The sequence below is a fragment of the Amblyomma mixtum genome, chromosome 2, assembly GCF_055824585.1.
Source record: "Amblyomma mixtum isolate Tamu chromosome 2, ASM5582458v1, whole genome shotgun sequence".
NCBI classification, from domain to species: Eukaryota; Metazoa; Arthropoda; class Arachnida; order Ixodida; family Ixodidae; genus Amblyomma; species Amblyomma mixtum.
This window is the reverse complement of record NC_143013.1, coordinates 67,937,871-67,952,387: the sequence shown is the minus strand read 5'-3', so window position 1 is coordinate 67,952,387 and position 14,517 is coordinate 67,937,871. Positions and strand designations below refer to the sequence as shown.

General features: G+C 46.1%; 1 protein-coding gene across 2 annotated transcripts in view; it reads left to right on the top strand.

The window, feature by feature from the left end:
- The window catches only part of LOC149359644 (hepatocyte growth factor receptor-like), a 61,905-nt gene extending 48,279 nt beyond the window's left edge, over positions 1–13,626 (top strand). For both annotated transcript variants that reach the window (XM_089571788.1, XM_089571787.1), the window contains 9 exons: positions 2,213–2,437; positions 4,418–4,640; positions 8,225–8,371; positions 9,467–9,550; positions 10,949–11,133; positions 12,469–12,578; positions 12,659–12,821; positions 12,929–13,065; positions 13,186–13,626. In XM_089571788.1, coding sequence (XP_089427914.1) covers positions 2,213–2,437; positions 4,418–4,640; positions 8,225–8,371; positions 9,467–9,550; positions 10,949–11,133; positions 12,469–12,578; positions 12,659–12,821; positions 12,929–13,065; positions 13,186–13,390 — 1,479 coding nt within the window. In that variant the 3' untranslated portion in view covers positions 13,391–13,626. The remainder of the gene's footprint in view (positions 1–2,212; positions 2,438–4,417; positions 4,641–8,224; positions 8,372–9,466; positions 9,551–10,948; positions 11,134–12,468; positions 12,579–12,658; positions 12,822–12,928; positions 13,066–13,185) is intronic.
- Positions 13,627–14,517: the final 891 nt, after the last annotated feature.

The window sequence follows — 14,517 nt, the reverse complement described above, 5'->3', positions numbered from 1 at the left end:
AAGGCTTTCCTGCGCAAAACATTAAGCGTAAACCTGTGCCGATAATCACGCTGAAACAGTTGCAAGGCAAAAGACGAAAAACACGAAGGAACGGCTATAAAGACAAAGTGCGCTTCGTCTGTATAATCGTTCCGTCGTACTTTACAGCAAGAGCTGTTACGTGATTGCTTTAGTAGCACAGACCTGCATTCTGCCCTGTGATCTGCACTGTCTGGCAGAGGACCTTAATTACTTACGGAATTATTTTAAACGAAACTAATAAATGCATTTCAAGTCCATGGCCACCATTTGCCAGCCGTGCCAGGTGGGTGTAATTAAATTACTTAGATTAACTCAAATTAAATAACGGCTGGCAGGAGGTGGCAGTTTAAATGAACTTACTTGATATAGGTTAATAAATAAAGCATTTGCCACCTACCACGGTTTCACAGTCGACAGAAAACAATATCCCTCTCCGTTTCTAAGGGAGAGGAGCGGGAGGAAAACTGCGAGAGGAACAAGGAAGCCAGGGTAGAGGCGACGGATGAACCAGTGGTCTACTCGGCTGATCCCGACATGAGAGCTGAAGTTGAAGTACTTCACGATGACGACGAAGGGGAGAAAATCAAATAGGAAGAGACTTAATTATCCAAACTGGGACACAGCTGGGCCTTAGTTTCAGCGGAGCACAATGGACAATCTATTCGGATATTCATGACCAATCTACGCCCGTGTCTGGTTCAAATATGACCTGAAGCTGTTACCGGCATCACTGAACTGCGACGTTCTGAAAGCCGAGTTTCCACACGTTTATTTCACCCAGATTAACACATGTTTGTGGTTAAACTACGAAACCAAGGCTTTAACAGCTTTCGATAGTTAATGCCCTAAGCCCGTATGCCTAGCCCAAATTTTTTCGCCGTTGGTCCTGTTACCATTTTAGCGCGATTCCTTGTACAATGCGCAAGCAAAAAGCTCCCGTTCTTGCCTTGTAGTCTTAAGGCTAAAGGCACCAGCACCCCATGCTATTTATGTAACTGCACGCATGCAAAACGTAAAAGACTACCCTGCTGTCACCAAACTTGACACGCTTTTAGCGAGGAGTTCCCAGACACCCTTAGAACGTGTGGGGGTAGCGGTCTCGGACTCAAAAGAGATGCCCTCGACTCAGCGTGGCAAGCTCAGCGGAGACCAGCTACCAAGTGACAAGAGGTTTTTGGTCGTTTGGTGCCCAGCTTCCGCCGGTCGCAAGCCAGAGAATGGGTCGGAGCCAAAGGTTCAGAAACAAAATAAACTTTATACAGCAATGAGACGATACAGAGGATTTCACAATCACTAGTACAAACACATACAAAGTGATTAACAAAACAATGCAACTCCTGCAAAGTTACACTCAAGAGAGAATACAATAGAAAGGAAATATTGCACCTGAAGTGCACCAACACAATGGAGAGAGGCAAACGAACAAAACACAATTTGTCCTCCGGGCACTGCGACAGTCCGCCGACCAGAGGTCCACGACGATGCCGTCCCGCGGATTTACGCGCGCTGCCTTGTTGGTCCGTGGCTGGACGAGTGGTGTTCAGGAGTCGAGCGGGCGCCTTCGATGAAGCTTAAACGGCGGCTCGGGAAACTTACAGCGGTCAACGCCCTTCTTATATAGGCTTGGTCCGCGTCTGTTTGTTCCATACGCCAAAGTAGGCGCGCACATGCACACAGTATCGGCTGTGCACTCTCGTTTTCCTTCTCGCGCTGGCGGCGCGGCCTCATTGGTCAAAAGCCGGGAGTCGCCTCGAGAAGCTTCTCGTAATTTCTGGTGCGGTGTCGCCGCCGACGTTTCAGTGAAGAGGAGAAGACATGTCTTAGCGCACGCAAGGCTACGCCCTTTCCGTCAACAACTCGTAGAAACAACTCCGACATTCAAGAAAAATCGGCGTCGTGGCTGACTCATTCCCTCCGGCGAGCGGTGGTGGAGGGGGCAGCCACACACACACACAAGGCTAGTCGCTCTCCGGGGGTTTCCTTCTCCCTCGTTTTGCGACCGCGCTGGCGAGATGCGTGCGCGCGGCGCTGAATTTGTTTCTTTCAAAAATGCGCCGAATTTGGTGACACCTGCCGACGGCGATGCTTTTTCCCTGGACAAAGCCTCTCATGCAGCTCTTACTATAAAACTCGAAGGAAATTACGAGTATCTCTCTCATAAGTAACCAGTACTCGTTCGTATATTCTGCAGGCCTGCCGCGTTGCACAAGGTGGTCGAAAGATGCAGTGCCCAAGAGCATCTCTGATGGAATCACATTTCATCAGCAGCACAGAAATGGAAGAGCGAGTGCTTCCTATCGTCGTGCAGATTAGCTTCCGAATGGACGGGCTGCATCTACCCAAGAACAGCGCCGGCGAGAAGTCCTACTTCAACTTCACATATTTGCCAGAACAACGCATCGTAGCACTTTCCGAGGTAGTCGCCGTTAACTCTCTCCAAAGCATTCGCCTAGTGCCTTTGACACGAGTGCAAATACATTTATAAGATACTGCATGTGGTTTTTATGCAAATGCACAGTATTCTTTCGCGCAAATAATAATGCGGAAAAGGTGGCAGCTTTTCGTGGGTTTTTGGTTCCCTCCGCGCAAGCTTCCGTGCAAAGAAAGCGGCAATCAAACATACCCGTTCAAGAACGATAATTTAGCACGCCAGTGTTGCAGAGCCCGTTAACAACACTGTACTTGCATGTCATGTATGTGTTCTTTTTTGTGATTATCGGGCGCATTTAGTTTGCCAAATTTCCAAATGATTACGGCATCTGCACCACACACAACATTACTGAAACCTTCGTGAAAGCCATCAGATAGAAGGTACACAATAAAGGGTAGAAACTATTGTCTTGCCGTTGTTAAGAAAACGCCGACAAGTATCCGGAACTCACAGTCTGCGGCATGAAATACGAGACTACGACAAAATAAACTGGCAGAAAGGGCGGCAGGCATCGGTAGAAATAAATCAAACGAGGTGTTCGGCATATGTGAAGTCTTTCAGGTTACTCTTGCTCTGAACAAAGGAGAAATGACATAAAAGACCTAAATTATGCTCTCACTTTCTGGTCTCTATCTATTCTCCTTGCCTTTGACGGCACTAAGCAGTTCACATCAATCTCACAAATGATGGGAAAGCAAGCTAACCTCAGAGCTTGGAAGCAATCAGGAAGCCTGATCGGATCTAAGGAGCCTTAGGATGCTTCGTGAATGGAATGGCCAAGATTTTCTCAATCGCAAACCAGTAACCTGCACCATATAAGAAAGAAGGGGGAGTAGGGAGGGGTGCATGTCGGACATTATTCAATCACTTCCGCTAAACCTACACTTTGCGCTCCCGAGCGGTAGCTGAACGCCTGGTCCTTGCCTATCGTAGTCGATACGTCGCATATTCTTGAACACCACTTCGCACATCGCCTCTTCAAAATTTATGAAGTTAACTTTGATCAGGCATAATGACAGCTGTGCTTACTATCAAAAACCCCACTTATTTTGCAATTTCACAGATTGCAATGCTTCAGTAAGGCGAAGAGCAAGGTAGTATGATGTGGTGAGCAATGTATTAATGGCCAGTCTAGCTATCGCGATTTCTACCGCCAAAGGATATAAGAGATTTAGAAGCTTCCCATCGCGATGAATGAGAGGATCTGTTAAATTCTGATCGCCTATATCCGGCAGTAGCCACCCGCCGATGGTCAAAGCACACGAAAGCGCCGAAGAGCGTGATCGGGGGTGCTGTCTTGTTTTGTGTCGTCTTAGCGCCTGTTTGCCATCGACATATCATAAGCTATTGTCGTAGAGGCAGTATCTTGTCCTTGTCGTCGCATCTAGTTGTCGCGGCTGCGGAGACGAGGCTGCGGAGGACGGCTAAACTCGTTTAGTCAGATTTTTCTTGGTCTAGCCGGACGTCGGAATCCAGGAATTCTCTTCCAAGACTGAAGCGGATGGAAGGCATCGACGCTTCACGCTGGAATGAGACTGAACTTCAACACTTTCCCTAGTTTAAAACATGGTGGCAAGCCGCATAACAAAGGCATAATGTGATGACAAAGGCTTTAATATTGTTAGTTGTTCCCTTGGAGAATCACCAGCAAACAGTCCGTGGGACGCCACAGCCTGCTTTGTCGTTTTGTACACCGTAAAAATATCGGTAGTTTTTACCTAGGTGAATTTTTGTAGGTAGAAAGCAACGAACACTTCTGGATGGGGTGGGTTTTGTCCAGAAACAGCCACAACCAGAAGGTCTTTCTTTTTTTTATTTACATTTCCATGCAAACAAATGAAAAGCAAGCAAAATGTAGTTTCCCGCCCGTCTAAGGCCTCCTCCGTCTTAATGCTCTCTATATACGAATGCATATTTGGTGCACTGGATGCAGTCTCTTAATACAGTTCGTTCACTTACAACTAGCATGGTCCCCGGAAGCCTACAGCTGAAGAGGAGGACGCAGTCACGGCAAGGCATGCCACTACAATCATCGCTGCGTTATCTATCACCATCGTCACCATCATTGTCCTCAGCCTAGGGGTTATCTGCCGACGAGGCCAGACTCGAAAATCCAAGCGGGCCAGCTGCGATGAGCATTTCGCTCTCATGACCATGGAGGCTGCTGCGCACAGTGAACAGGGCACAAGTAAGTGACAGCAGTTGTGAACCTACTGAACTCATTTGGGAAAAAAAATTGCAGTCTAATCGGCGGTATGCCTAGATTGCCCTACTACAGGAATACAAGCGCGTGCTGTTTAATGTTTTAATCTTGACACTAAGGAAAACCTTCATGCACTCTTTTCATTGTGTCACTTGCAAGGACCCACGTGGCAGAAGGATGACGTAGCGCGTATGGCATGTATACTTAGCATCCTCAACTGTTCTAGGCGTCTCCGTGCTAACGTTTGTTTTTATGTCATTTACTGTCCATGGTGTCACGCGTTCCAGGAGGGATCTTTCAGGAGGATGCAAGGAAAAAGGACTTTGTTGCTGTTGTTGTTGCGACTGAAGGAAGAACGAAGATGAAAGTGCACCAACCTGTCGACTGGCTCGAGCTGAGACAGAATCAGAGCCGTGTACAGACCGAGAATAGCTCGAAGATGTGAGACGAAAGATTCAAAGAGGAGATGAGACGATGACGATGGCACTAGCAGCAAGTGGCTGCGACGCGCTCCAGTTCTTTCAATCTTTTCATTGGAGCCTATTTCTATGAACTGCCTTCAGTTTCTACGCGTCAATGATAGCAGCCCAGTAGAAGATAGTCAACAGGTCCATCGACTTTCCTTCACTTTCTGTCTTCAATCTAAGCAGCAGGAGTGCCGTCGTCTTGAGTCGGCGCAGATGGCCTGAGCGCGCCGCGACTCCACTACTCGCACAGACACCCAAAAGGCGTGAATTCGAATCCCACTCAGACCTATACGTTTCCGCGTGTTTTATTTCCTCCGGTTAGGCTGGGGCGTGGAAATAAAGAAGGAAAAAAAATGTGCGAACAAAGATAGGCGCTTCGAAGAACTTCCAGTGAGGTGATGCTTTTATCCCAGTGAATGAGAAGCGCCTAGCCGCCACCAGCCTGTGAGAAGACGTGTGTAGGAAGGATGACCTGCCCGCCAGGAAGTGCGTTGCTTTATAGACCAACGCTGATCTGTGAAATAAGCCAGAAATGGCGGCGCTACTGTATTTTATCGTGCTTTTAAAATCTTTGGAAAGAAAAAAGCCGGGGTGGCCATTTTCCGAGACCCGCCCTGGGTTCAAACTCGTCACAAGATGTGGTCATGTCCCTTTAGGGTTGGGCGTAACCTAGTACGCAGGGCCCTGATAATAAAAACAGGCAAACAAAAATCATTTCCAACCCTCGATGAAAATATGTTTCTCTTTCGACTTTGCTATCAAATGCCCTCGCCTCTGACACCCACCCTCAATACGTGCTGTTCTAATTCTGCCGATGGAGTCATAGATAAGTGGTTCGGAGGGAAGAGCAAGTCTGTACGGATAGAGACGATTGTAGTAGTGGATTATTATTGCAAAAATATGCAAAAAGAACGGAAAAGTTGCTACCAGCCGCCGAATTTGCTATGTAATATGTTAAGCATCCGAGCTGCGGCCGGTGGAAATGAAGAGACAGGGATTGAGAGGACAGCAAGGAGAAGTGCAAAGGGTACCGAAAGGGAGAGAGGACAAAGAAGATGAGAAGATAGTCAACAGCCACTTGTGGTGACAATGCAACGCATTTCGCGCACTTGTCACCTGATGAGAAGGGGTGGTTCCGGGTGGAGGGCGAGATTTCCACCTCAGAAAAGGCTGGCGGAATGACGTTAGCAAGACACTAATTGATCGCAGCCTTGCACCTGTCTTTGCAGGATCATTTTTTCTAACTACAGAAAAATACAAATGACTACGCAATCAGGCCACCGCTGTGGGAGTGCGCAGGATTTGTTGTGAAATCATGCTGCTGTTGCTCCCACTTTTTACTCTTTTAGCAAACAAAACCGAAATGTATGCCTACATCTTCAATAACATAAATCTCAACGGAATACTCACCACGCATGGTTCCACTGGAAGCACCACCAGCCTCTGCATTCGTCTTCTCGAAAGCAAAAAATCTATGCTCAAAAAAAGTTATTGGTTATCGACACTATTGTTACTGCTGTTCTTAAAATGCATTATTGACTAAATCTCCGTACCGGCGCAAGACGAAAAGCAGGCAAACCCTGAAAACCTCCGTTCAATGAAGACGTTTCCAGCTGTAGAGTCCTTAGTGTTGCGGACGCGTCGGGCGTCCAGCGGTGCGTGAACGTGTTCGGTCACGTGACCTTGTTTGACTGATGAAGACGCGCATGCCGAGATTAAAGCAGTCGCACAACTCTCATCGCTTAGGGTGCATGTGAAGGAATTCTATGGCGTCCAAAAGCTGAGAGAAACACTGTACTTTTTTCATTTCTAGCATCTGAAGCAGCCAAAGCTCGCTGATACATTATGTACAGAGGGAAGATGACAGCACGTTGTTCTCGGAGTTACAGCGAGCTTCGGAGGTGAACCGTAAAGGCCAATACATTTTCGCAGCCGAAAGCGTCCGCACAGGTCTCCCACTGTTAATGTTAAGTGTTCAGCTAAAGCCACAATTCTACATGAATACTACCTGCCTCATTTATCTCTTATTTCGCGTACACATTTGCACGATGCCCATTTTTAGAAGCTTTGTCTCAGGCGAAGCAAAAGGCAACCGCGTTTCTTGCCTTGTGGCTGGTACACCGAGCATAACTGCGAACTTGTGCAAAACTCAGGTCCAAAAATCTGAGTGAAAACCAATCGGAAGCTTTGTGCATTAGGACAAAGTGTTTCACATCCTCCTCAAAACTGCCAATGTTTACGACGCTTCCTGTTGAAATCCCCTACCTTTAAGAATAATAGAAAATCGTCCACAAATCGCAAGGTTTTTAGCATTTTTCTCTCTACAAAAGAGTCAGCTCAGCCCCTGCTGCTTAGGATACAGATATCCTAGGGCAGAAGCTGCGCTCTAAGTGGTGCATATGCCCTCTCTATCAATACACCATCACTCAAAGTCATTTCAATACACCTTCGGTTGGGGCTATTCGGTGCATGGTATCCTTAAGATGAAAAGACAAGTGAAACCACAAGACAAGCAAGTTGGCGTTTGTCCTTGTCTCTTCTTTGTGGGTTCCCTTTTGTTCGCGCTCACCTCTTCACCTGAAGAGCACAAAATCACAGCCGCAGCCGGAGGTTTCGTGGAAACCTATTTTTTTTTAAATGCTTACATTCACACCAGAGCCCAGTTGAGAAATTCGACTGCACCTGCACACCACGAAACAATGAAAAAGATTCTTGCCCGGCAACGAAAAAACAAGACTTTTATGTCAATATAAAAAGCTTTAGATCCCACTCTTACACGGTTTTTCTGAAAGTCAATAGCTCTTCTTGAATCCCTTATCAAAATGGAACATTCATTTTTATTATGCTTTCGTCAAAAATACTCGCCCTATCTCAATTGCTCGCAAGGGCCGGTCACGGTTTCAAAAAAAAAAGAATAGTTGTAAACTTGCGGCCTTGTCCGTGTCAATATTTTGCGCACGGCATCTGATCTTAGGCTAATTATTTAGGCGTGCAGTTTGTTGCGGCTTTTAACACCGCTTTCTCGTCCTTTACATGTCGGCTTTGTTTAAATGTCCGACACTGATGGCATGAACAAAGTACAGTCGTGATCTTTTCTTTCAGAACGCGCTCAAAGCTCACAAGACACGGACGTGCAGCCCCTCATACCCTCTCTGTGTCACCTGGATGAAAGAATTAAGGCAACGCTCGAAGAGAAGCAACTACTCATCGATAGAAAGGCTGTTGTACTGGGTCGTGTCATCGGCCATGGTAATGCTTTTCATGGCTCACTTCTTTTCTCAACATACATTGGCGTAGACGTGCTTTTTGATGTGCTTCAAGCTTTCCAATAGTTTAATAAGATTTATCAGTAGGACCATTATGCACCCTGTACCATTGTGACTGCCACGTGGAAGAGCCATAAAAGATTCATGACTCAGTGACTGTCCAGAAATATACGAGGGGCAAACACCTTCTTGAGGCGCAGCTATACTATACGCCCTGTGCATCGCCCATAGTAGCACCCCTGAAAACCGCCTAGCGATCGCTTTCGAACGTAGGGTCTGGGAGGCTGCTGCCGCCGTCCATTCGCCACTACGATGATGGCCGACGGCGATTACTTGTTTTTCGAGGGTCACGCCGATTCCATACGCTGTAGCAAACAATAGCAGTGGTGCACCTTCGTGTAAAAGTGAGCAAGCGTAAGAAATTGGAGCCATCTAGAAGAATTCCATGCATATACGCGCCAGCTGCCCGCACCGCACCCTGTCTATCAGTCTGGGGCACTTGGATATGAATCCGCTGTTTTCGCTGGCATACGATTTAATCCCTCCCAGGAATGAAGTTTTTTTGCTGAATACAGTTGTCATGACGATGATACTACACTGCAATTAGCTTCCATGCTGCTGCTATGGGAGGAATTGGCGCTGAAATCTTATTGGCTAATCACTTCGTGATTCTCTATAACCCCCATTTTTTTATGGGTTAATGCAGGTTTTAGATTTTTCCATCTTTCTGACACTTTAACGGTAATGAAGAAATGTTTTTTTCAAGGTGACAAGTTAATCTGCCATAGTCACTTCACCATATTTCAAGAATCATGCAGTTACTTGCCGCTTTCCGGCTTTGAATTGCTTGTAACACTTTCGTTGCTTTCTCTTTCAATCCATTCAGAATATCCACTGAATCCATACAACCACTTCTATCATTAGCGGCAGCATGAACCAATACCTGGAGCCGAAAATGAGATCTTAGGACTGACACTCTAAAAACATGTGTTAAGGGCTTCGAATGCTAAGTATTGTTTTCACGGGATATGTTCTTTATTTCTACTCAAAAGTGTTCTTTTCCGTTGCTTTTATTTAGGCCACTTTGGCTGTGTCCACGAAGGAACCCTACACGTCGGTCCAGAAAGCGATGTAAAGGTTGCAGTCAAGACACTGCTCCAAAGTGAGTGCCGAGTAGCGTTAGGAACTCTCTTAGTTACTTCTCTCGTAACCAGACATTACATAGCGACATTTTATTTATTGTTTGTTTCTTTCGTTTGTTCTTGGTCATTATCACAGCCTAGCATGTGGACAGCCTGTAAAGAATTAAGCTCAAAGAACTATTAATAACGCGACTTGTTTCCAAGATCATATGCTAATATGTAATATAATATCACCTTGGCACGTTTAACAACCATGGGCAAAATCTGCACGCGCTGATAGATCCCACACACACACGTACTAGTCAGGCTACTTAGCTGCACGCCAATCCCTCGTTAGATGTTCGCTTTAATTGCGCTCTGTATCATATTAAAACTCCTACACACAAAGTACGCACTATGGAAATACAAGTACAAGAGATTGCACAAGGAGGCACCTTAATGACGGCTGGAAACGTTCGTAAGCAGAAATTTGTAAAAGCGCATTTTTTCAACGGCAATTTCTTTCTGAGCGCAATTTACTTCGTAGACCTTAGGACTGTGCCAGAACCATCAATATCATTGCAGATCTTTCTTCGGAACGCTTGCAGTTTTCTGCTTTTTATTGTTTAAAACGCCCCTCATTCGTTTTCTATGGCAGTCTTAAGTACTGGGTGCGAACGCAGAACCAACCTTAAAAGCAAGATTACTCTACGCATCGGAACCTTAGCGCACTTACTAAAGAACTATCCGTGTGATTTTTCGCATAACAACCTTGTTTCTATCTTAACACGGATTCGTACTGTGTAGGAAGGATAGCTTGAGACGTAATCCAGTGAGGTCAAATAGCACAAATCGCTCAGAAGACCTTGTACTGCCATAATCTACCATAATACTACTACCATAAGACCTTAGACTACCATAATCCTTGCCTGAAAGCCATCTGTGTAAAGGCAGCATCTTTCATCTCGCCTCGCATAGACCACAATCAAAAAGTAGCTGTTCCACAGTGCCGCACAGTGACCTGCTCTAATTCCTTCCTCCCTAAAACATGTCGTGACTGGAATAGTCTTTCACCCACAGCCACCTGTGTTAGCGACACTGCGCGTTTTAAACGCAAATTGCTCACACTGTTAGAATCAGACCAATTGGGATGTTGTTTACCTATATATAGACTATATAAGGTTTTCTTTTTGTAGTCCTTTTATTTATTTATTTTTACTTTTGTACTTCTGTTCTCAATGTTTTTGTCCTCTGCCTCTAGCATCTTTCAATATTGTTCATATATACATGTATATAGCGCTCTTTTTGTTCTATGTATTGTTTTTTTCACTGTCCCACCCCCTCTGTAATGCGAAAGCCCTGAGGATAAAATAAATGAAATAAATGAAATGAAATACGATGTCCCCTCTTCTTACCACTATTGCAATTTCCATTACCAGATTATGCGGCCAGTGAAGCCGGTCGCGAGACTTTCCTGAAGGAGGCACTGATCATGAAGGACTTCGATCACCCAAATGTGCTGCAGCTCATTGGTCTCACCGTCGACGAAAAAGCTGGCCTCATGGTGATCACGCCCTACATGAGGCACGGCGATCTCCACAGCTATCTTTGCGATGAGACAAAGGTGAGGCTGCTCTTCGTCGTGTATTGCTTTAAGGAGGATTGGCGAAGAAACTTCGTCGCAAGCTCAGCGATGTTATGCTACAAGCACAAACATATGCAGTTTCTTGAGATGATGACCATTCATGCACACACACTCACGCCGGCGTCCACAAGCCACAGACAGGACTGAATAAATGAGCGCAGTCTTCACAATCAGCGTGCAATTCTGCAGCGTGTGATTTATTTTATACTTTTTGTTCAGAAAGTAGGCATAGCTTAATCTCACCGATTGCAACGCGAAACGACACCATACGCCAGATAAAAGTCTGCCCAGCAATTATCTTTTGCAAACGTCCTGCTATCTCAACCTGCTAGAAGAAAATCACACATATCGTGTATTTCGAAGTTGTTCAAAGGGCGTCAAAAATATTTTTAATGAATATGTGGGGGATATGGGGGAAAGAGGGTGGTCGGTCCCGGCTTTCCGTCGGGGCTAATTATAAAAAACACAACTCTACCACACTGCCGAAGCTGAGTGTAGGTATGAAATGCACTGCACGAAAGGCGAGCTATATTCTATTATGGGTGGTGCATAACGATAGCCACAGTCGGGATTTGGACTTGCCCTCTGGAAGCACTGCGCACTTCTCCAGCTTGTACTTTTCAAACCACGGTTACCAATACGCGTATTCGCTAGACTCTTCTTTCGTATAACTTCCTGCAATAAAAGAGAGGAACAAAATATGTCAGGAAGAGTTCCAGGCAAATGGTGCTACCTCTCTACTCTCTACTAGCCATCCCGGTTAGCTCAGTTGGTAGAGGGGCTGCCTCGTTGAGGCGATGGTCCCGGGTCCGACCTCCAAACCAGGACGAATGTTTCTTTAACTACGAAGTTTCTGTGGAAGCTGTATAGCTTTCTTTTGTAGCCGTGTGGAATGGCTTGGGGACATACTAATGAGTAATCGCTCCTTTAATACGAATCTACTCCACCTTGAATTTTTTTGGCTGTGTTAATATCTATTTGGTGGCCTAAGAATTTTTCTATAAAAGTGCCAATAAAAACAGAGCACTCGAGCGTTAGCAAAAATAACCCTGCTGGGAAGAAATAGTAGTCCTCCTCCTATAAACGCCATTTTCGTAGTTGTCTTAAGGGATTCCCATATACACGTCAGGTGCCTGCACCTGCACCTGCACCTGCCTGCTGCCTGCACCTGCCGAGTGTTAGCTGTGGACTTGCACGGTCTGGCAGTATTACGTATAAATGACTGCACTATCGAACGGACATCTGCCTTGAAATAGGCTAGAGCTCTTGTTGCTTGAACAATACTCGATATTGCATTAATATTTTCTTCTGCAGGACGTAAAGTTACGACATCTATTAATGTTTAGCATACACGTGGCTAAAGGAATGAAATACCTGACTGAAAAGAAGTTGGTACACAGGGACCTGGCAGCCCGGAACTGCATGTGAGCTTTTTTCCTGTTCGCTTTCTGTTTATCTGGCGGCGATTTACTGAACGCTAGACTAAACGCAGCGACCCTTTCAGGCTGAGCGAAGACCTCATCGTGCGTGTTGCAGATTTCGGCCTGTCGCGCGCCATATACGAGAAAGAATACTACACCGACAGAAACCACATGACAAGACTCCCCATTAAGTGGATGGCACCAGAGAGTCTGGACAAATGTATCTACAACCACAAGACGGATGTGGTGAGGACTGAATAAAGCACGGCCTCTACTAAGTGACATCAAAGAGCCTCTATAGAATGTCTGCCGCGGATAGTGTTACAATGTGTCCTCGTTCTTCTACGCTTCAGTGGGCGTACGGCGTGCTGCTATGGGAGCTGTTCACACGAGGAGCGATTCCATATCCGCAAGTAGACAACTGGGACATCCCTAGATTTCTCGACCAGGGACTCCGAATGCAGCAACCCAGGTTCTGTCCAGATGAACTGTAAGTTCTTTTGAGGCCTTGTGCTTGGTACTCGTGGCCTCTATTTCACGATTAACTTTAGCACAGTTATTTTTTTCCTGCTGCCCCAAATAATTTATATGTATTTGTTCTCATTCTCAGCTACGAAGTTATGCTGAAATGTTGGGACCACGACCCTGCAAAGCGACCTACCTTTGCGAATCTTGTCGCCGACATCTCCTTCCTCAACACGTGCGTCAAGAAAAAGAAAAGGAACACCATAGTGAGCTTGTACGCTGCCTATGCAGCCAACCCTCACCGAGAAGCCGCTGACGCCGCCCAGCTGCCTAGAGGAGCCATGGAATAAAGTAGAAAGAACTGAGTATGCTGACCAGATCACGCAACTATACGGCCACTACTTGAGAGTGAACCGTCCTGGAGCAAAAGAAATATGCGTCTCGACCTACTGTTGTATGTTGTACCCTCCCGCCTCACCGGCAACGCTCCAGTTCGAATGAAGCCCGATCGGAGAAGCGGGAGCGTTTTACAATGCAGTGAGGACATTGCCCTGCATGCATTTGCAATACATCGACTTACCATGTGCTCAGTTATCTTTTGATGCTTTTTAATGTGTTTCTGACGTTACATACTGGTTTTTTTTTTCGTGACAGTGTCGATAACTTTTAAACGGCACTGCCAGTAAAGTGGTGTAAGCAAGAAAATTGGTTTTTCAGGAAACGAAAGCCGCGATATTTGTCTGACTCCTCGGTGGACGTATCAGCCACTCCTTGAGGGAAGGGAGGAAGGTGGGAATGAAAGAAGGAAGAAAGAAAGAGTTGCTTAGCGGAGGGCTTCTGAACAAATTCGACCAGCTGGGGCTCGCTAGCGTGCACTGACGTCACACAGCGCGGAAGGAATTGGTTTTGAGAACATCAGAGGCCCAGTAACTGTCTCACTTCTCGGAGGAAAAGAACCAAGCCATGAGGGAAGCAAGAAGGTGGTAGTGGGAGTGGAAGATGGAAGAGGAAAAGAGGTGCTGTACGGATGGGCTCCGGAATGTTTTCGACCCCCTGGGGACCTTTAACATGCACTGACATCGCACACCACACGGGCGCCTTTTGCGTTTCGCCTCCATACAAGATCACATGATGCACTAATGTCACGTGACACAAGCTTACAGTCTGAAAGCGCGAACTGTTGGACGAGTTGGTTTTTTATGATGGACGTGAGGCAGCGCAGTGGTACACGGCGGGTACTAAATGCGATTTCATATGATTTAGGGAGGTTGGGAAGACTGATTATGCGTATATAGTGCTAAATGGTGGGCAAGTACTATCGAATCGCGGATTAGCGGACAGACGAGTGCTAAGTATGGGATTCCTCATCGATCATGATATAGCCAGCAACATATAGGAATTTCATAGTATTAACTAGAGGATGGCAAGCTGAATAACAAGCACAAATTGAGGGTGGTACAGGCCTACGCGCCTAAGT